General features: G+C 45.4%; 2 protein-coding genes across 3 annotated transcripts in view; one reads left to right on the plus strand and one right to left on the minus strand.

Annotated features, from left to right (window-relative positions):
* TTL (tubulin tyrosine ligase) overlaps positions 1-2,145 on the minus strand; it is a 44,056-nt gene extending 41,911 nt beyond the window's left edge. The window contains exon 1 of the mRNA XM_077283148.1: positions 1,750-2,145. Within this exon, the coding sequence (XP_077139263.1) occupies positions 1,750-1,909 (160 nt within the window). The 5' untranslated portion in view covers positions 1,910-2,145. The remainder of the gene's footprint in view (positions 1-1,749) is intronic.
* Positions 2,146-11,964: 9,819 nt separating this feature from the next.
* SOD2 (superoxide dismutase 2) overlaps positions 11,965-23,151 on the plus strand; it is a 49,716-nt gene continuing 38,529 nt past the window's right edge. The window contains exons 1-5 of one of the 2 annotated variants that reach the window (XR_013221096.1): positions 11,965-12,117; positions 19,392-19,585; positions 21,118-21,234; positions 21,323-22,599; positions 22,664-22,744. Coding sequence is in view for 1 of the 2 variants with exons in the window: in XM_077283149.1 (XP_077139264.1) it covers positions 12,089-12,117; positions 19,392-19,585; positions 21,118-21,234; positions 21,323-21,502 (520 nt within the window). In the remaining variant the exon portion in view is untranslated. Of the gene's footprint in view, positions 12,118-19,391; positions 19,586-21,117; positions 21,235-21,322; positions 22,600-22,663; positions 22,745-23,151 lie in introns of those variants that run through there. The other variant, XM_077283149.1, reaches the window with a different exon arrangement.

A 23,151-nucleotide genomic window follows, 5' to 3' on the forward strand; every position in this document is an offset into this window, starting at 1 on the left:
GGAATATTCTTGAATGGCCAAGTCAGTCACCTGATCTCAACCCAATTGAGCAGCATTTCCCTTGTTAAAGACTAAACTTCAGACAGAAAGGCCACAAACAAATAGCAACTGAAAACCACCGCAGTGAAGGACTGGCAGAGCATCAAAAAGGAGGAAACACAGCGTCTGGTGATGTCCATGAGTTCAAGACTTCAGGCAGTCATTGCCAACAAAGGATTTTCAACCAAGTACTAGAAATGAACATTTTATTTACAATTATTTAATCTGTCCAATTACTTTTGGTCCCTTTAAAAACAGGGTGGCACATATTAAGGAGCTGAAACTCCTAAACCCTTCATCCAATTTTAATGTGGATACCCTCAAATGAAAGCGGAAAGTCTGAACTTCAACTGCATCTGAATCGTTTTGTTTAAAATTTATTGTGGTAGTGTCTAGAACCAAAATTAGAATAATGTTGTCTCTGTCCAAATATATATGGACCTAACTGTATATATATATATAGACTGTATATATGTTTTGAAGAATATTTGAGCCAATGGATCCATGATATGTCCATTTTGCAAGCCTGCGAGAAAAAAAATCGCCGTACGGAAGCCATACGGATGACACACAGATAAATTTGTGCGTAAAAATCGCATTGAATACGGAACAGTGTTTTGGGACAAGTACTGCGTATTACGGCCATAAAAAATGGACCGTATTTTCATACGCCTAGTGTGACGCCGGCCTAAAGCTATGTGAAAACCAATCAGCAAACTTTTACACTGTGGGCACTTCCGGAGCCATCACAGCCATGCCAAGTATTGCACTATTTTGCTGGAGGAAAACAAAAATTTGGCTCCATCAAGATGGCACTGGTAACGCCTGCGCAGTAGCATCTATCGAAAGACAATAGATATTAGTGCGTAGGCAAGGCCGCCAGCGTTATTTTGAGGAATCAAAATAATGCTGGCAGCTTGGAGAATCATATTACCAGATCAGTTTTACCATATAATAAACATGGTAAATAAAAAACAAATTGTGGGATTGCACTTTTTTGCAATTTCAACGCACTTGGAGTTTTGTTTCCGGTTTTCCAGTACACTATATGGTAAAATTAATGGTGTCATTCCAAAGCAAAACTCGTCCCGCAAAAAACAGGCTTTCATATGGCCATAGTGTTGGAATAATAAAAAAGTTAAGGCTCTTGGAAGAAGGGGAGGAAAAAAAAAAAAAAGGAAAACTAGCCATGGCGTGAAGGGCTTAAAGTAGTGTTGCTTGCGCGGAGCACTTTCTATGGAGCAAAGGATGGTAGAAGGAGCAGAGGATGGTAGAAGTAGCAGGCTGAGCACCGTTCCTCTTGTTGGTGCAGGAGGAAACACCCCAAATGCAGTTCCCTGCACCAATACCCATTATGTAAAGGGGCCATTGCAAATCACCGAAACGTTATATTGTACCGGCAGTGTAATGTTCCATCCCATTAATCAGTATTGTCGGAGTTGGCCATTGACGGAGATTAGTCTGGGATGGAAACAATTTGACAATTTTATGGTTTCTGACGCTCCTTGTTATGATTGCTACAAGAATAAAAACATTGAGACAATGGGATCGGATGTCCTGATGTTCAGACGATGGTTCTACTTACAGATTTAGCATTTTTTGGCTGGAATACAGTTATAACTGCAGCAATTAAAACCAGCCTTAATGGGCTGAATCTGATGCTAAAGGGGAATTATTTGGCTGATGTCACAATGATCTCCTGGGACTTACCCAACCTCCCAAATGGCAGCCTGTTCCTCTCCCCCAGCATGAGATTAAACCTGGGATTGTCTTTCTTTAGTCGCTTCCATTGTCCTGTGGCCAGGAGGATCTTTGCCACCTCTGCAAACACCGTGCTGTTCTCATCCCTCACCACGAAGGTATACATCATCCCACAGGGTGGAGAATAGAGTGCAGGCTCCAGTCTGCAGCCGGCCAGTCCCTGTGTGCTATTGTGCAGCCCGCACCATGCTACGGACAGGAAGCAGCCCCATGTAAGGTCCTCCGGGAGGAGATCGTAGGGATGTGCTCTGATCCTGCACTTATCAGGCTCCTAGCTAGGAGGAAGGAAGCAGCTGCTGCACCACAGCTTCTCTATCCAGCAGACCCCTCCCAGGCACTGGAGGCTGGGCTCTGGGGTCAGTAGGAGGGGCTGCAGGCAGCATGGCAGCGATGTGTGGCAGCAGCTGTCACTGATCGTGCGGGGGGGCTGCTGCCATCGGTCACTCAGTGATCAGGGGGCAGACACCTTCCTACACTGAAGGATTGTATTATCCCAGGTCAGATCCGCGGAATCCTAGCTGATGACTCGGACAACCGTGCTGAAGTTGGTTCACAATCACCAAAATGTACTTTGGTTATTAGAAGTCTATTAATGAGCAAAACTTACCCTACTAATAAGGGTGAAAACACTGCATAAAATGGGCATCAAAATAGGTACCCAAAGGGGTTATAGGGTCTCTTATTTAAATAATTAACTGCTGTTTAATTAAGGACTAAATGCCTTTGGCTGCACAGAGGGGTTACGACTCTGCTGTGCCCCAGCTCAGACCATGTTGGTGGAGCTGGGAAAAACTGGCGTAAAAACTCCAAAAGTGGCTACATTTTGGAGAAATTCCAAGTTGTGCCCAAATTTTGCAGTCTTGCGAAGGTTTTACACCACTTTTTTGTAAAAGCTTTTATGAATTGGGGACAATGTCTTTTTTAAAGTGGATTCCGCATAGAACATGCCTGAAAAAGCACTAAATCCTAAAACTAATAAACAGTAATGTCAAAACAACTTGCTGTTCACATGTTCCATCTTTTGTTACTTCTTTCAATCACTTCAGGCTTTGAAGTCACAGGTCCAACGTTCTGGCGACTACCGCTTGGAGGTTACATATATACCGTAGTTACATAGCTTGAAAAAAGACCTAGGTCCATCAGGTTCAGCTTTCCTTCACCAATTGTACATTTCGTCACTAATTTAACTATAACCCGCAATGTTATGTGTATCAAGGAAATCTTCCAGCCCTTTTTTTTCTTTTTTCAAAGGTTTTTATTAACATTTTCAATATTAGGCTGTGAGCACACGTTTAGGAATTTTCGCGCTTTTTCGCTATAAAACCGCAAAAAAAAAAAAACGCATACATTAAGCATCCTATTTTTAGAATGCATTCCGCATTTTTTGTGCACATGCTGCTTTTTTTTTCACGGCGGAATCGCATTCTTGAAAAAAACGCAGCATGTTCATTAAAGTGCGGAATCGCGGCAATTCCACACACATAGGAATGCATTGATCCGCTTAGTTTCCGCATGGGGCTATGTACCCACCATGCGGGAAGTAAGCAGATCATGTGCGGATGGTACCCAGGGTGGAGGAGAGTAGACTCTCCTCCATGGACAGTGCACCATATAATTGGTAAAAAAGTAAATTAAAATAAAAAATCATTATATTCTCACCTTCCGGCGTCCCGCGCAGCTTTCCCGCTCCTCGTGACACTCTGGTCCCAGTAATGCATTGCGAAAATGACCTGTGATGACGTGCGGTCTTGCAAGACCGTACGTCAGCTGGGGTCCTGCCACAAAGCATTGCTTGGACCGGAGCATTGCGAGGAACGGGAAAGCTGATTTTTTATTTTTTTAAATTATTTTTAACACTATCTTTTACTATTGATGCTGCATAGGCAGCATCAATAGTAAAAAGTTGGTAAACGTTTGTCAAACACTATGTTTGATAAGTGTGACCAACCTGTCAATCAGTTTTCCAAGCGATGCTACAGATCGCTTGGAAAACGCTAGCATTCTGCAAGCTGATTACGCCCCGGAAGGAGGCACTGCGCCGAAACGCACGTTGGGGCGAGTGGCAGCGTGATCCCCACAGGTAATTCCATCGGATATCTCACATTAGCTCTATGCACTGATCTATCTCCTCTCACTAGCATGACAATTCTGTTTGAGCGATATTTTGTCATGGAGAGACTAGGTGGGTGAGAGCTTATAACCCGGGCCCCTGCAATTTCCCTAAGACTAGGGAAATACTGACTGGCCCTCTACCTGAAGTTTACACTGATGGTGTGCATGTTCAGGCCTCGAACCTCACCCTGCCTCCTGATACAACCCTGAGCTGGAAACCTGCGCCCTCCACCCAGTGAATGCAATACTCCAGTACCCACAGTTAGCACAGACAAGGATAAAGGAAAATATACATCACGCTGCAGTCACTCAGGAATACACTATAAATGTGCAGGGCAAAATAAACACAAATATAGGAAGGAGTAAATAAGACAAGGGAAAATACACCACCAACAAAGATACTCCAACGACCAGCTCTCCACTCCATACCAAGATAACAAATGCGCAAGACAGAAGCTATAATCGGCGACACCCAATGATCAGGAGAACTATTTAAAGGCAATGGGCGTGGCCCAGCCTCCAATCAGGTAAATTAACCCCGGAACAGCTAGACAAAATCTAGCCGACGCCAATGAGCAAATAGTGGTCAAAAGCGGAACTACCGCTGTCTGTCGGATGACCTGGTCTGAACAGCGTCCGACATGACAGTACCCCGCCTTCTACGAGGGACCCCAGGGCCCTCACGGCTTATAGGACCCGGCTTGTACTTTGTATTTTTGCAAAAGGATCTACTAAATATTAATGTCACTTTTCTGGTGAGGTGCCCATACTTATGCACCTGTCAAATTTTGTTTCAATGCAGATTGCACATTTTCTGTTAGTACAATAAACCTCATTTCAAGGCAGAAACATTACTGTGTCCAACAGTTATTAGATATATGAAACTGAAATAGCTGTTGCAAAAAAACCCAATTTTTATAAAACATTAAGCTTAAGATTAATAGGGGTGCCCAAACTTTTTCATATAACTGTATATGGTCTGATATATATGCAAGCTAATTACGCTTGCAAAACGCTAGTGTTTACCGGGAAAATGCATGCCAATTCCGCATGCGTTTTACCCACGGCACAGTTGCGGAATTGCCGCGGAAATTTCCGCTGCAATTCTGCAACATGTGCACTTAGCCTAACAAACAGGGAAAATATGAAAGAATTGGATGGGACTGGTGTGACAATGAGCCCATGACATAATTGCGATGCGCCAATGTGTTGCCATGACAGCCGGGGGTCAGCTGAAGACATACGTTTTTGTCATGATGATTATGTGCCAATGGGTTGCCATGACAGCCGGGGGTCAGCTGAAGACATACGATCTTGCCATGATGATTAGGCCGGTTTTACGCGTTCATTTATTTCTGGTACCGTAAAAAAACAGTACCGGAGATATCCGTGTCAGCGTGTCCGTGTGTGTAATACTTGCGGCACACATATGGCAACTGTGTGCCGCATCAGTACCACAACGCTGGTTAATGATGCTGCGCTCTCAGCAGCTCATTCACCAGTGGTTTTCAGCTGGGACGGTCACATCTTGGCACTGACAGGTTGAAATCTATTTAGCCCCCAGACATGGATTATGGCGTGGAACAGAATGACGGACAGGTATGGTATATTGTTGTTGTTTTTTTTATTTTTTTTATTACAGGAGATCGAGGGCTTTGGGGAATTAGGCGAGGTTGTAAGTATGGTTTAATTTAGAATATTAAACGAGTATGTGTAATTTTTTCAAATAAAGGATTTTATTCTGGCTGTGTATTTAACATATAGCTATAGGATTAGTAATGGATAAGTGTCTTATAGACACCTCTCCATTACTAAGCCGTGGGCGTAATGTCACCTGACAAATTACAAAGGTGACATCAACCCTACAAATATGAACCCCACTTGCCACCGCTACAGGGCGAGTGGCAAGAGCCGGACAAAGCTCCAGAATTGGTGCATCTAATAGATGCACATTTTCTGGGCAGCTGTGGGCTGCTATTTTTAGGCTGGTGGGGGCCAATATCCATGACCCCTTACCAGCCTGAGAATAGCAGCCCCCAGCTGTGAGCTTTAGCAAGGTTGGTTGTCAAAAAGGGGGGGACCCCAAGCCGTTTTTTAAAATTATTTATTTAAATAAAAAAAACAGAGTGGGGACCCATCTATTCTTCATAACCAACCTTGCAGAAGCTGACAGCTGAGGGTTGCAGCCCCCAACTGTGAGTTTTGCCTGGTTGGTTCAAGAAAATAGGGGGGGAACCCACGTCGGGTTTTTCATTCATTTTGTTAGATCGCAGGTGGCGGCTGAGGGATACCCCTATTATCCGCTCCTACAGTCACTGTTATTAGCGCCAGTATGTGTCAGATGATGGGAGTAAGAGTCCCAAAAGCCCCCACCTGCTGTCATCATTCGGACTTTATTATAACTCTCATCATTCTCCTCTGTTCGCGCTGATCACTGGCAGAGCAGGGGAGAATGATGATAGCTGGCTTCAGCACCTGCCGCTGGGGAACAGTGCTTACAATAGCGCGTCACATGGAGGACATCAATGTGTTTTCTCCATGTACACTTGTGTGGGACGTTTTGTCGTCCGTGCTGACAGTAAAAAACGGACATGCCAGCGTGTTTTGCCCACGGACACACCATCTGTGGAAACACACTGATGTGCACAGACACATTCATTTGAATGAGTCTACATGTGTACGTGTCTCCGGTACGTGTGAATACTGTCACCACACATACTGGAGACATGGATGGGTGAAAGAGGCCTTATCCTGTGTTTAGCTGACATTAATAGGAGATCATGATTTTCACTATAAATAGCAAGGCTGAAGCACTACACTGTGTGCAGAATTATTAGGCAAGTTGTATTTTGATCACATGATACTTTTTATACATGTTGTCCTACTCCAGGCTGTTCAGGCTTGAGAGCCAACTACCAATTAAGTAAATCAGGTGATGTACATCTCTGTAATGAGGAGGGGTGTTGTCTAATTACATCAAAACCCTATATAAGGTGTGCGTAATTATTAGGCAACTTCCTTTCCTTTGGCAAAATGGGTCAGAAGAGAGATTTGATGGACTTTGAAAAGTCCAAAATTGTGAGATGTCTTGCAGAGGGATGCAGCAGTCATGAAGTTGCCGAACTTTTGAAGCGTGATCACCGAACAATCAAGCGTTTCATGGCAAATAGCCAACAGGGTCGCAAGAAGCGTGTTGGGCAAATAAAGCGCAAAACAACTGCCCATGAATTGAGGAAAATCAAGCATGAAGCTGCCAAGATGCCATTTGACACCAGTTTTGCCATATTTCAGAGCTCAAAAAAGAAGAGAATGTCCAGCTTCACCGAATCCGTAAAAAAGAGTTTTCTTTATTCACAAACTTTAAGCATAGAGAATACAGACTTCAGCAGGTGCCATATGGGTAAGAATCTCAACGCGTTTCTGGAGACTAAGCTCCCTTAATCATGACATGTCAGATGTCGGTGGCGATACGCGTCGGGCATCTCCACGGGCTCCCCCACTCCTGGATTCTCTATGCTGTGAGCAGTGCATTGGTCTGTATTATTAGTCCCAAACGGCGCTACTATATTGTGCCTGAGGGGTGTGTTTTCCCTGCCAATGGCTCAAACTTTAACCGTCTGCCATTAACTTTTTGTTACCAGCTTACACATTTCAGTGTATTGTCATTGTTTCTAACAGGGGGATTAATTTTGCAGCATAGGCATTCTGACAGGTTGCTCCACCGCAGTGTGCCAGGTATTTATTGGCATTCAGCCAATAGGACTTCTTTTATATCATGGCATATGCATTGTGAATTATACTATATGACATTGTGTGCATGGTCATTACCATGTGCATAGGCTGTATTATAACCTGGTGTGTTACTTGTCATGTATGCAGTTATTAGCCTGGGATGGGAGTGCTCTTAAACTTTATTGTAAGCTATGTTCTGGGTTCATTTTGTGTCATGTTGTATGACTTTTTTAATTGTTTTTATCATGTATGTTGGTTTTGTATCTAATAAAGATTACTATTGTATCTAATTTTGGTGATCCCCAGTTTATGGTCTACAGCTTTTTTCTTGTCTTTATATTATTAGTAAACAGCGTAACGAGAAAAAAAATCTAAATGCCAGAATTAAATTTTTTTGGCTGCTGCAACATTGCAATAAAAAGCAATAACAGGCAATAAAAACATTGTATCTACCCCAAAATGGTATCAATAAAAATGTCAGCTCAGGGTAATAAAGAATTCCCCCCCCCAGCCCCAGATGCAGAAAATTGAAAATATTTTGGGTCCTGTAAAATTGCAAAACAAGCATTTTTTTTTTTTTTTACAAATTTACGATTTTTTTTCAGCACTAAAATAAAAAAAAAGCTATACATGCTTGGTGTCTCTGTGTAATCAGATCAAAAAAGAAGTCTAGCACTCATCTTCAGCAAACGTGGAATAGATTTATTTGTAGCACTTGAAATGTTTCAGTCCAAAGGGACTTTCATCAGTCACGTGCTAATGATAGCCAGTAGGGCTGTGTTCATGGGGAAAGAAACAGTACCCAATCAATGTACCTAAGGATGATGGTAACAAGAGAAAGAGGCACGGCCTCCAGACACGGAATCCACCGCAAGTCTCTCCTCCGTGTCTGGAGGCCGTGCCTCTCTTTCTCCTGTTACCATCATCCTCAGGTACATTGATTGGGTACTGTTTCTTTCCCCATGAACACAGCCAGGGGCGTAACTACCGCGGTCGCAGCGGTCGCCATTGCGACCGGGCCCCGCAGGTCAGGGGCCCCGGGCCGGCAGGTCTGAGCAGGGCCAGGCTGGCCATCGGGCACTTCTGGCAAATGCCAGAAGAGCCGATGCCAGTAGTGGGCCGCTGCACTGTTCCTCCCCCGGAACCCCCCCCAGTGCCGCCGCCGCATTTAACTATACCGGCGTCTATGACACCGGTATAGTTCAATGCAATGATGGGAGGAGAGAGCGTCACCTGACGCTTCCTCTCCCATCATTCCCCGCTCTGCCTCTGACAGTACACTGCGGGTGCGCGATGACGTCATATCATCGCGCACCTGCAGTGTCCTGGGCAGACTGCAGCCGCCAGGAGCAGCGCGGGCAAAAGGAAAGGTGAGGAGAGTTTTTTTTTCTTTTCTTTTTAACCGGACTGTGGGGCCATTATCGGGGGGGGGGGGGGATGAGATGAGATGTGGGCTGTGCTCAATATATCCCTGTGCGGGCTCTGCTGTATATACCCCTGTGCGGGCTGTGCTCTATATACCCCTGTGCGGGCTCTGCTGTATATATCCCTGTGCGGGCTCTGCTGTATATACCACTGTGCGGGCTCTGCTGTATATACCACTGTGCGGGCTCTGCTGTATATAACACTGTGCGGGCTGTGCTGTATATACCACTGTGCGGGCTGTGCTCTATATACCACTGTGCGGGCTGTGCTCTATATACCCCTGTGCGGGCTCTGCTGTATATAACACTGTGCGGGCTGTGCTCTATATACCACTGTGCGGGCTCTGCTGTATATAACACTGTGCGGGCTGTGCTGTATATACCACTGTGCGGGCTGTGCTCTATATACCACTGTGCGGGCTCTGCTGTATATAACACTGTGTGGGCTGTGCTCTATATACCACTGTGCGGGCTGTGCTCTATATACCACTGTGCGGGCTGTGCTCTATATACCACTGTGCGGGTTGTGCTGGATATACCACTGCGGGCTGTGCTGTATATACCACTGTGCGGGCTGTGCTGTATATACCACTGTGCGGGCTCTGCTGTATATACCACTGTGCGGGCTCTGCTGTATATACCACTGTGCGGGCTCTGCTGTATATACCACTGTGCGGGCTGTGCTGGATATACCACTGTGCGGGCTGTGCTGTATATACCACTGTGCGGGCTGTGCTGTATATACCACTGTGCGGGCTCTGCTGTATATACCACTGTGCGGGCTCTGCTGTATATACCACTGTGCGGGCTGTGCTGGATATACCACTGTGAGGGCTGTGCTGGATATACCACTGTGAGGGCTGTGCTGTATATACCCCCTGTGCTGGCTGTGCTGTATATACCCCTGTGCGGGCTGTGCTGTATATACCCCTGTGCGGGCTGTGCTGTATATACCCCTGTGCGGGCTGTGCTGTATATACCACTGTGCGGGCTGTGCTGGATATACCACTGTGCGGTCTGTGCTGGATATACCACTGTGCGGTCTGTGCTGGATATACCACTGTGCGGTCTGTGCTGGATATACCACTGTGCGGGCTGTGCTGGATATACCACTGTGCGGGCTGTGCTGGATATACCACTGTGCGGTCTGTGCTGGATATACCACTGTGCGGTCTGTGCTGGATATACCACTGTGCGGGCTGTGCTGGATATACCACTGTGCGGGCTGTGCTGGATATACCACTGTGCGGGCTGTGCTGGCACCCAACACCATGTTGCAGTGCAGGAGATTCCTGCAACAGTCCGAGGCGTATCTAGGGGAAGCGGGGCAGGGGAAGGTGGGGGGGTTGTGGGGGCGGGGGAAGGTGGGGGGGGGGGTAGGGGGGGGGCCCCATTTGGAAGTTCGCACCGGGGCCCATAACTTTGTAGTTACGCCACTGAACACAGCCCTACTGGCTATCATTAGCACGTGACTGATGAAAGTCCCTTTGGACTGAAACGTTTCAAGTGCTACAAATAAATCTATTCCACGTTTGCTGAAGATGAGTGCTAGACTTCTTTTGTGATTTGTATTGATGGTCTGGGAACCTAGTCTATGCACCATATGGTGACTGTGCACACGGTGTTTTCACTTCTGTGTAATCAGAGACACACATTTTTCAGGTAGGATTTCTCATTTCTGAAGAGATATTAGATTACAGCGTGAGGACGGGATGTTTGCAGTCTTAGCTGCACGCCCCAGAGAGACCCCCAGTAAAGTCACCAGCGCTGTGTATGTGGCACCCGAGGCCGTCAGTTTGTCGCAGTCTCTGTAGATTTCTCCCTTATCTAGGCTGTCGGCCATTTATCTGCAGCTTGTGCAAGTGGAAACTGATGCGATACTCGCACAATTAAGTGCACAAACTCCTCTGCGTTCTCCATGTGGAGCTCGCGTTTTTTTTTTTCACAAAAACAAAATGCTCTAGAAAAACCGCCACCTCCACTACTCGCTGCAGAGAAAAATAGATTAGGAAAAAATGACATTAGGACATAATAGGGGTGGCAAGCCTCTGACCCTCGGCATGACCAACCCCATCCCATACTACTACTACATGCACTGCCATACATTTTAAGGCCATGTTCACACGTTCAGTATTTGGTCAGTATTTTACATCAGCCTTTCCACACCCAAACCAGGAGCGGGGGCCAAATAAAAAAGTGGTCACGTGCTTCTATTAGGCTACTTTCACACTAGCGTTTTTTGCAATCTGTCGCAATGCGTCGTTTGGCCGAAAAAACGCATCCTGCAAGTGCTTGCAGGATGCGTTTTTTTCCCCATAGACTAACATTAAGCGACGTATTGCGACGGATTGACACATGTCGCAACCGTCGTGCGACGGTTGCACCGTGTTGTGGCGGACCGTCGGCACAAAAAAACGCCACATGTAACGTTTTTTGCCGCCGACGGTCCGCTTTTTCCGACCGCGCATGCGCGACCGGAACTCCGCCCCCACCTCCCCGCACCTCACAATGGGGCAGCGGATGCGCTGGAAAAATGCATCCGCTGCCCCCGTTGTGCGGCATATACAACGCTAGCGTCGGTAACCTCGAAAGCACGACGCTAGTGTGAAAGTAGCCTTATACTGTTCCACTCCTGTTTTTGTCTTACACATGCTGAGGTAAAACACTGACCAAATACTGAACGTGGCCTAATACAACAATGTACACCCTCATTGCCTGAGACAATCCCTAATGATAGGTTATAATACACCGTCTCGCTTTACACCGTACTGACGCTACGTCACACGACTTGAACATGAACACGCTCACTGCTATTCATTCACTACCTAGGGAGGCTCACACAGTAATTAACCATACACCTTTGCGCCTGCGCACAGTTCAGAACAGTCATGGGCGGGGACTGGGCGTCGTTAATGCACGGCCCGGAACTACATTAACGAGTCAGTGGGTGGAGCTACAGCAAGGACAGACAGAACCGCTGAAAGACTTAGTAGCCTGCGCCGTATCTTACAGCAGCAGTCATGCTGTGCAGACTTAGTGTGTGCGCCAGGTGAGTGTCCCCTCACAGTGAGCTGTGCGCCTGACTGCACAGAGGTCGTGCGCGACATGTAGGGCTCTACTCTGCCTGTTGTGTAACAGTGAATGTGTCCGTGCGCCCCCTCGTGTTTACAGGAGTGCTGGACGCTGCAGAACAGAGGGCATGTGTGACAGGTGTGCACTGGCGCCATGGAGCGCAATACGCTGTGGTGGGGTCCGGGGATGACTGACCCGGGGGCTCGGTGCCAGTAGTGTGCCTGGGCCCCACACCTCCCAATACCAAACCTGTAAAAGCCACACTATATACATGCACATCTACAGACGGGGCAACTATTAACTTGGTGACTTCTCAGACGTGCAGTTATACAAAGTAGCCCTGTTAAATGGGAACACTCTGCATGAGGCTTGTGTGTTTCCTGCCCAGAATGCACCTCACTATGTGACCTGTCACTAGGGCAGGGCAATTTAAAGGGATTGTCGCTTTAATATTGACAAGCTAATACCAGACAGGTGGAGGTGCGACCGCCACCGATTAACTGTTCCGGGCCCAGCGGCGGCCGGTTGTGCTCCGTTGCAATTCCGAACAGTAGAGATCTGTCAGTGGTGTCGTGGCTGTGGCCAGGTACTGTACATCAGCCTGGACTGAAATCAGAAGGGATGAATCTGTGGTACATAGAGCTGACTGAGCTGGACTGTTCTGCTTCACAAATGAGCACATCTGGCCCTGGGAACAGCTGATTAGCAGGCGGTACAGGGTGTCGCACCCCAAATACCTGGTGTGTCATCTGTACAAAAGAAGCAGATAAACCCTTTAAATTATATTGATTTGGCATTTGAATGCACCATGGTGTCCCTGCCCCAACAGCAGTGTTATCATTTGTGGGAGCAGATGCTGCAGGAAGGGGAGCGAGGGGTTTGGCACCATCTGTAAGGACCAGCCCATACAAGCCGTCCTGGGCAAGCTGCTATTTCCCTGCGGAGTCTCTCGTCAGCGCATGGGGTTAGGATTCAGAAGCAAATTAGGTAACAGTGGAGTGCCGCCCTCCTCACTGATATGTGTGCTTCACAAATCTGGCCGCCCTGCTTTCTCTTATCCAATTCTGATGTGTAGCGAGTCCCCACCTGCTCTCATCCTTTGTTATAGCATTGAATAATAAAATCACTGTCCAGTCCTTACCTGTAAAATAACTCACCCTTGTAGCTGCTTTTTCTGTATCGAGTCCTGATTGAAAGTGGTGTAACTGGAAGCTGTCGCCTGACCCACAAGTGGCATGAATCAGCCTGATTGCAAGCAGGTTTATCTTTTTTTTCTGGAACGTGGCGGCAATTCAGAGAGACCTTAGTTTAACCCTCCGTCAGGGGCAATATGTTTCATATCGAGTTTAGGGGCATTGCGCCTGTCCGGCACAGGCTAGAAAATTGGCTATATTTTCCTCTTTTAAAAATTTCAATGCTCTAAAAGTGATCAGTTACCTTAATAGGAATGTAATAAATCAGAATACACATAATCAGGTAGAAAAAAAAAAAGTTTAATAACCAGAAAAGTAATATGTTTCTATGTCTTGAGCATCCTCCTCACTCTCTCCATCTTGACCTGTATCAGGCACATCTGGACATTCTTCCACATCATCTTCTGAATCAATGTCACTTTCTTCCCCTAAATCTTCTTGCTGTAAGGGGTCTGTCTCATCAGCAAGCAGTATATTTTGCATTTGCTCAACATGAAGGGCATTGGACAAGTCAAATTCTCCTCGACATTTCAGAAGAAAAGCTGAAGCAAGAGAGAGAATATGTGTTAGGGCGCAATGTGCCTGAGAAGCAAACTCTTATTTCTAACAAAACCTTCTATGACAAATCCACAAATTTAGCACTAGCTATTCATAACACAAGCTAAAAAAACAATTGGGATGAATAAAAACAGCAAATTCTAACCGTCAAAGGTGTGACGCGTTCAGGGGCAATGAGCCTGAGAAGCCAAAACCCTGATATCTGATCTCCTGCAGCTCTGCAGCACAAGAGGCTTCTCAGGTTTCACACAGCCTTTAAAGGGAACCTGTCACCCCGTTTTTTCAGTATGAGATAAAAATACCGTTAAATAGGGCCTGAGCTGTGCTTTACAATAGTGTATTTTTTTTGTCCCCTGAGTCCCCACCTATGCTGCCGAAATACCTTACAAAAGTCGCCGTTTTCGCCTGTCAATCACGCTGGTCTGGTCAAAAGGGTGTGGTGAAATGGCTGTTTCTCCCCCACCTCTTGCTTATCTTCCCGGCGCTGGCGTAGTGTTTGCGCATGCGCAACGGCAAAAAAAGTGCGCGATCTGTGTTATTCATCTCGGCTTCAGGAAAATGGCCGCCGCGATCTCCATCTGCGCACGCGCGGCATCCCACGGCCATTTTCCTGAAGCCCCGGGAAGCAGAGCACTCCATCTGCGCACGCGCGACCTCAGGAAGATGGCCGCCCCCACCGATAAACCTGAATAACAAAGGTCGCGCACTTGTGATATTATTGGTCATTTAAACAATTGAAAAATAAATAAAAATATACCTAAAGAGTATTGGATATTTTAACAAATGTTTAATAAATTACAGTAGAGTATGGCCCGGCCAGATACCACGTTGTTGTGATGGTGGATTAAAAAAATATTTTAGCCAAAACAAAAAGCTGCTGCCTCTATGTGATGTGGTGATGCGGACTGTTAATGTGAGGATGTGGTGCAGAAGTGGAGTTTTTCCAAGAGTGGGCAGTGGGACTGTGGAAGGTTTGAGGGACGGAGGCGTGGCCGGGGGGGCAGCCTGGCTTGAGTCTCTCAAGGGGGCCCTGAAATTCCTAGTGACTGCTCTGACTGGTAGAAGCTCTGGAAAAGCTAAATGACTCCTCGCTCCCCTAAAGAAATTCAGCAAAGACTGTGATTCCAATTCCCCCGCCCCCCCCCCCCCCCTCCCCCTCCATTCTGAGCCCCGGTGTGCCTAAACCGCAGTTAGGCCATGTTCACACTTCGCGGTTTTTACCGTGGATCCGCGGCGATTTTGATGCTGCGGGTCCGCAGCAGTTTCCATAGCGTTTACATTAACATGTAAACCCTATGGAAACCACAGTGCACATGCTGCGGGAAAAACCGCGCAGAAACACAGCGGTTTACAACCCGCAGCATGTCACTTTGTGCAGAATTGCAGCGATTCTGCACCCATAGGAATGCATTGAACCGCTAACTTCCCGCATGGGGCAGTGCCCACGGGAAGTAAGCGGATAATGTGCGGTTGCTACCCGGGGTGGAGGAGAGGAGACTCTCCTCCAGGCCCTGGGAAGCATAAATAGTGTAAAAAAAAAAAAAAAAAAAAAAAAAAAAAGAATTAAAATAAAAAATGATGCTATACTCACCTCTCAGCACTGCACGCGGCCGTTCGGTCTGGTTGCTGTGCGAGCAGGACCTGCGGTGACGCCGCGGTCACATGACCGTGACATCACGAAGTTCCTTCTCGGCACAGCATCTTTGGAATCGGAGCGCCGTGTGCAGCGCCAAGGAGATCCGGACATCGGAGGGTGAGTATAACCAATTTTTATTATTTTTACCATTACTATTGATGCTGCATATTGCTGCATATGCAGCATCAATAGTATAGGAGTAATCCCGCAGCGGAAATTGCAAAACAAACCGCGATAAATCTGCAGGGATAACCGCAGCGGTTTTGCCCTGCAGACTTATCAATTCCGCTGCGGGAGAACCCGCAGAGCACGCCGCAGAGTGTGCACATAGCCTTAGCGTCCATCTTTTGGCATTTCTGTAGCCCGCCCAATTTACAGATGCATGCGCTGGGCACAACGTACTGATTACTACAACGGCAGTTTGCAATTTTCACTCAGCAGCATCCACTGCTGCTTGTCTCTGGAAGCACCTATGGAGTCAAAATCATCACAACACTTACCCAAAGGGGTATAATTTCCAAAGTGGGGTCACATTACGGGGGAATTTTGCTCAGATAGCACTTGATGGCTCTTTATAAGGAGTGCGCAAACAATTATAGAAAATTCTGCGCTCCAGAATGCCTCCTGTATAACAGTACTGCTTAGCCATACAGCGAGACTCTGCGTATGGCTAAGCAGTAATATACAGCCACATATGGGGTTTTTCTACATTCACCAAAAACTGGGGGACCAATTTGGATGCCATTTTATATTGTGTGAAAATTTATAATCTGGAGCTAAAACAAAATTTGGGTGATTAAAAATGTGTGGGTGTGTTTTTTTTTATTTTTTTTTTTTTTATTTTGTCTCCCTTCATTGCTCAATGGTATACAACTCTGTGACCCACCTGTACGGTTAATGTGACCACTGCACCCCCTAGATGAATTAATTGAGGTGTAGTTTGTAAAATGGGGGTCATATAGAAATTTTACTATATAATGAAGTACAATATGTCACGAAAAAAGTCTCCGAATCAGTGGAATCCATTTAAGTGTTCCAGAGTTATTGCCTCATAAAGTGGTCAGAATTGTAAAATTTGGCCTGGTCATAAAGGTGCCTTGAGGCAGTAAACTGATTAAAGGGAATCTGTCACCTCATTTTGGCCCTATAAACTGTGGCCCCCGATGTTACATAGTTATAGTTACATAGTTATTAAGGTTGAAGGAAGACTGTAAGTCCATCTAGTTCAACCCATAGCCTAACCTAACATGCCCTAACATGTTGATCCAGAGGAAGGCAAAAAAAAACCCATGTGGCAAAGAGTAAGCTCCACCTTGGGGGGGAAAAAAATTCCTTCCCGACTCCACATACGGCAATCAGACTAGTACACTGGATCAACGCCCTATCAAGGAATCTAGTGTATATACCCTGTAACATTATACTTTTGCAGAAAGGTATCCAGTCCCCTCTTAAATTTCAGTAATCACTCATTATAACATCCTACGGCAGAGAGTTCCATAGTCTCACTGCTCTTACAGTAAAGAATCCGCGTCTGTTATTATGCTTAAACCTTCTTTCCTCCAGACGTAGAGGATGCCCCCTTGTCCCTGTCTCAGGTCTATGATTAAAAATATCATCAGAAAGGTCTTTGTATTGTCCCCTCATATATTTATACATTAAAATAAGATCACCCCTTAGTCTTCGTTTTTCCAAACTAAATAGCCCCAAGTGTAATAACCTGTCTTGGTACTGCAGACCCCCCAGTCCTCTAATAACCTTGGTCGCTCTTCTCTGCACCCGCTCCAGTTCAGCTAGGTCTTTCTTATACACCGGAGACCAGAACTGTGCACAGTATTCTAAGTGTGGTCACACTAGTGACTTATATAGAGGTAAAATTATGTTCTCCTCATGAGCAACTATGCCTCTTTTTTAATGCATCCCATTATTTTATTTGCCTTTGTAGCAGCTGCCTGACACTGGCCACTGAATATGAGTTTGTCATCCACCCATACACCCAGGTCTTTTTCATTGACGGTTTTGCCCAGAGTTTTAGAATTAAGCACATGGTTATACATCTTATTACTTCTACCCAAGTGCATGACCTTACATTTATCCCCATTAAAGCTCATTTGCCATTTATCAGCCCAAGCTTCTAGTTTACATAAATCATCCTGTAATATAAAATTGTCCTCCCCTGTATTGATTACCCTGCAGAGTTTAGTGTCATCTGCAAATATTGAAATTCTACTCTGAATGCCCCCTACAAGGTCATTAATAAATATGTTAAAAAGAGGGCCCAATACTGACCCCTGTGGTACCCCACTGCTAACCGCGACCCAGTCCGAGTGTGCTCCATTAATAACCACCCTTTGTTTCCTATCCCTGAGCCAGCTCTCAACCCACTTACACATATTTTCCCCTATCCCCATTATTCCCATTTTATGTATCAACCTTTTGTGTGGCACTGTATCAAAAGCTTTTGAAAAGTCCATATACACTACATCTACTGGGTTCCCTTGGTCCAGTCCGGAACTTACCTCTTCATAGAAGCTGATCAGATTAGTCTGACATGATCGGTCCCTAGTAAACCCGTGCTGATACTGGGTCATGAGGTTATTCCTCTTCAGATACTCCAGTATAGCATCCCTTAGAATGCCCTCCAGGATTTTACCCACAGTAGAGGTTAAACTTACTGGCCTATAATTTCCGAGTTCAGTTTTTGCCCCTTTTTTGAATATTGGCACCACATTTGCTATACGCCAGTCCTGTGGTACAGACCCTGTTATTATGGAGTCTTTAAAGATTAAAAATAATGGTCTATCAATGACTGTACTTAGTTCCTGCAGTACTCGGGGGTGTATCCCATCCGGGCCCGGAGATTTGTCAATTTTTGTGATATTTAGACGCCGCCGTACTTCCTGCTGGGTTAAACGGGTGACATTTAATTGGGAATTTTTATCACTAGTTATTTTGTCTGCCATGGGAATTTCTTTTGTAAATACTGATGAAAAAGTCATTTAGCATATTGGCTTTTTCCTCATCCTCATCCACCATTTCACCCAGATTATTTTTAAGGGGGCCAACACTATCATTTTTTAGCTTCTTACTATTTATGTAGTTAAAGAATATTTTGGGATTATTTTTACTCTCTCTGGCAATGAGTCTCTCTGTCTCAATCTTTGCTGCCTTGATTTGCTTTTTACAGAATTTATTTAATTTTTTGTATTTATTTAATGCCTCCTCACTACCTACTTCCTTTAATTCTCTAAATGCTTTATTTTTGTCCCTTATTGCGCCCCTTACAGCTCTGTAACCTGAAAGATAAGAAAAACAAGTTAGATTATACCGCTGCTGTCCGGTCTGATGGGCGTCATGGTCCGGGTCCGGCGCCTCCCATCTTCATACGATGTCGTCATCCTCCTTGCTTCTGTTGCGGCTCCTGCGCAGTCGTACTGATTTGCCCTGTTGTGGGCAGCTTAAAGTACTGCAGTGCGCGGGTGATGGGCCTCTCGGTGCCTGCACACTGCAGTACTTTGCTGTGCCCTCAACACGGCAGATAATGTACGCCTGCACAGGAGCCGCGACAGGAAGCAAGGAAGAGGACGTCATCGCATGAAGATGGGAGGCGCTGGACCCGGACCGGACTGCATCAGGACCGCCCCTGGGTGAATATAATCTAACTTGTTTTTCTTATCTTTCAGGTTACATTGGGGGCTTATCTACAGCATTATAGAATTCTGTAGATAAGCCCCTGATGGCAGTGGCTGCAGTTTATAGGGCCAAAATGAGGTGACAGATTCCCTTTAAAGTATACAGACGTTGTCTTTATGATACTAAAATCTAAGTAAAGGGGAGAAACTAAATATATATTTTTATTTTATTTAGGACAAGCCTTAAAATTGCACCTTCTTTAGCCTCACGACAGAAGCATACGTTGCCAGACTTGCCTTATGATTATGGTGCACTGCAGCCCCATATCAGTGCAGAGATCATGCAGCTCCACTACACCAAACATCATGCCACTTATGTGAACAACCTAAACATTGCGGAGGAGCAATATGCTGAAGCCCTGGTGAAAGGTGAGCAACCTAAAACTCTAGTGACAAATCATCAGACAGAAGAAAAATCATGTTCAATCTGCATATTGGATCAGCATTCACACATCTTGGAAACCTAGACCAATACCAATCTCAACTATCGGGCCTCCTGCCCTGAGCTATGCCTATCAGGCAGTTGGGTCTCATCAGGAAACCTGCCAGCCAGTGAGGCCAGGTGATGCTATCTGTGCACAGCACATGTTTCATGGTTGTGTGAATTCTGCATGGTGATCACTATTGTGTTTTTACAGTTTGAGCAATATAGCTCTTGTGGGTTTTTTTTTTCTTCCCTAAAATCCAAGTGATTTGCTTCCATCCAGGTCAGCAAACTGGCCATACAATCTTATCAAACCTAAAAGATGCCCTACAACACAATAGAATCTATCTCCCTTGCTTGTGATCGCTAGGATGCAAAGGATTCTGCAAAGACTTGGGGCATTTTATAACATCCTGGATTTTATGAGGTTTGCTATTGTAAGTGAATATTTACAGTTATGGTGCAGATCTTGCATTCTTCTGGAAAAAAATCACAGCATATTACAGAGGCAGCAAAGTGCATCTTGCTGCAGAAAAAATCCATGTGACAATTGGTGCAATTTTTCAGTTTGTCATTTTATGCTTGGGACTACATGGCATGTTTTGGTAGCCCCAGTAACACAGCTGAAAATCGCTTTGTCGCTGCTACCAGGACTGTGGAGTTGGTAAGCCAAACCTCCAACTCCGACTTCTCAATTTCCATGACACCGACTTTGACTCCACCAAAATGGACTCAGACTCCGACTCCACAGCCCTGTCTGCTACAGCACAACGTAAAGCAGATGTTGTCACATTGGAACCCCTAGGGATAACCCAGCCTTGAAAAGGCCACAAAAAAAACTCCAATCATTCCAACTCTTCTGATTTGATAGTCACTGTCTGTACCCTGGGGGTCACATGTTCCCATTCACTTGCCTCACACAGCAGTCATTGTCCATGTGACTTGTGTAGCCCCAGCCTAGGGTAAGCTTACCCTGGTGTATGTTCTCTCATGTGAGTTAATCGGGCAGATTATGCTAATGGCATGCGGCTGAAGCTGTGAGATTTTGATCTGAGTGATCCAATCTTCTTGCATGAAATGGTCGCTGCACTAGTGCGGAGCAGATGGAGAATGTAACTTCTCGCTTGTATGTGTACGTACATCGGAGTGCAGTCCAATGTTTCACACGCACCCATTGACTTGTATGGGTATGCGTGATCTGAATATCGGAGGTACTCGCATCATGTTGCAATTGTCTTCTCATGCTGATTTTGGCATGAGAAAATAATCACAGATCTGCCCTTCCCCATAATATGATATTGGCCTGAGTGCTGTCCGCTAAAAAGCTGGAATGCATTTGGCCTTCTTGTATACCAGTGTCAAATCTTCATCACCAATTATTCCTTTATCATCAGTGTCATATCCTTGATGAAGCCACATGTATAGGGTCTCAGCGTGAACAAACTTGAAAAGTATAACCTGACTTTCTAATTTCTAGGGGACGTGACTGCTCAGGTAGCTCTTCAGCCAGCTCTTAAATTTAATGGTGGTGGACATATAAATCACACCATTTTCTGGACAAATCTTTCTCCCAGTGGTGGTGGAGAGCCTCACGGTCAGTATCATGTGTGCTCCATCTTATAAATATTGCTGCTTCTTAAAGCTTGTGACTTTCCACCAATCATAAATCATATTCATGTCAGGTGACCTGTTAGAAGCAATCAAACGTGACTTTGGCTCATTTGAGAAGTTCAAGGAGAAGCTCTCCACTGCATCAGTAGCGGTCCAGGGATCTGGATGGGGCTGGCTAGGTTACAACAAGGAATCAAGACGACTGCAAGTTGCTACTTGTGCCAATCAGGACCCTCTACAAGGAACAACAGGTGAGACCTTGCCTAGCTTTCTCCTCTTCAGGCTGGGGTACACTGCTTCATTAGCATTCGTAACATGACTTTTATAATATGGTTTCCAAAATGGCGTTATTTGAGGCTGAATTCTGCTCTTCTGGCACTTGGGGGCTCTGTATATGGCATCTGCAAACTATTCTACAGGAAAGATATATATCTTGGTATCGTGTTAGCCAGTAGATAGAAAAATGTTTAGAATTGAGTCCTCAGTGGTTGATACCTTTTAATGGTTAACTGAAAAGATGGTAACAAATTGCAAGCTTTCGAGACTACAAAGGTCTGTTCATCAGGCATAGACTAATACAAATTCTGAATAATCACATATTTATGCACAACATAGCACAGAAAAAAACAAAACCATGGATAAGACAGGTGGCATGAAGCAGAATTACCATGAGTGATAAACAGTTATGTCCATAAATGTTGGGCCAGTTCTTGGATAAGGAATGTTTTATTGTCCTCTGATTGGGGTCTGGGTCTGTTGTGATGACCCCTCATAGTCTGAGGGGCAAGTTCCTTAGTTGATGTAAAAAGACATAAATCCATGCGACACATTCATTCCACCACTAAGACAGTCAAAGGTCGTCATCAGTTTATATTCCCAGACTCTTCTGTCTCTCTGAGTTTTGAAGTTTCCTTTTAACACAAGTAATTTCATGTCCATAATGCTATGATTTGGGAGACAAAAATGTATTGCCACAGGTAGATCCATTCTTTTCTCTTATTGCTTGGCGGTGAGAATTCATTCTTGTTCTAAGCTTTTGCCCTGTCTCCCTCACATACAGACCCCCAGTTGGACATTTAGTACAAATAATTAGGTACACCACATTAGATGTGGTGCAGCTGAAAGTACCTGGTATCTTGTAGTATGTCAAAACTAAAAATAGATACCAATAAAAGTAAAATTAATTGAGACATCAGTAGGTAAGTGTTTTTGAATATCCATATTGAATCAGGAGCCCCATATAATGCTCCATACAGTTCATGATGACCCCATAAGATACTCCATACAAAATACACCTCATGTAATGCTGCACAAATCCTGATTATGGCCCCATAAGATGCTCCATACAGTCATTTGCCCCATGTAATGCCCCATATAATGCTAATTATGGCCCCATAAAATGCTCCATACAGTCATTTGCCCCATATAATGCCGATTATGGCCCCATAAGATGCTCCATACAGTCATTTGACCCTTATGCTGTTGCTGCAATTAAAAAAAAAAAAAATCATACTCTCCTCTCATCGCTCAGGCCCCCGGCACTTGCTATATTCACCTGCTCCCCGTTCCACCGCCGCTACATTCCCTTTCCACTGCACTGACTGCTTAGGCAGAGGGCGGCGCACACTAATCGTGTCACCGCGCCCTCTGACCTGAGCGTCACTGCAGAGGACGGGGAAGACGCAGCGGCAGAACGGGGAGCAGGTGAATATCGCGCACTGCTTATACTCACCTGCTCCTGGCGCGGTCCCTGCTTTGCTTTCCCGGAGCCGGCAGCTTCTTCCTGTAGTGAGCGGTCACATGGTACCACTCATTACAGTAATGAATATGCGGCTCCACCCCTATGGGAGGGGAGTCCATATTCATTACTGTAATGAGCGGTACTATGTGACCGCTCACT

The sequence above is a fragment of the Ranitomeya variabilis genome, chromosome 2 (assembly GCF_051348905.1).
Source record: "Ranitomeya variabilis isolate aRanVar5 chromosome 2, aRanVar5.hap1, whole genome shotgun sequence".
Classification (NCBI taxonomy): domain Eukaryota; kingdom Metazoa; phylum Chordata; class Amphibia; order Anura; family Dendrobatidae; genus Ranitomeya; species Ranitomeya variabilis.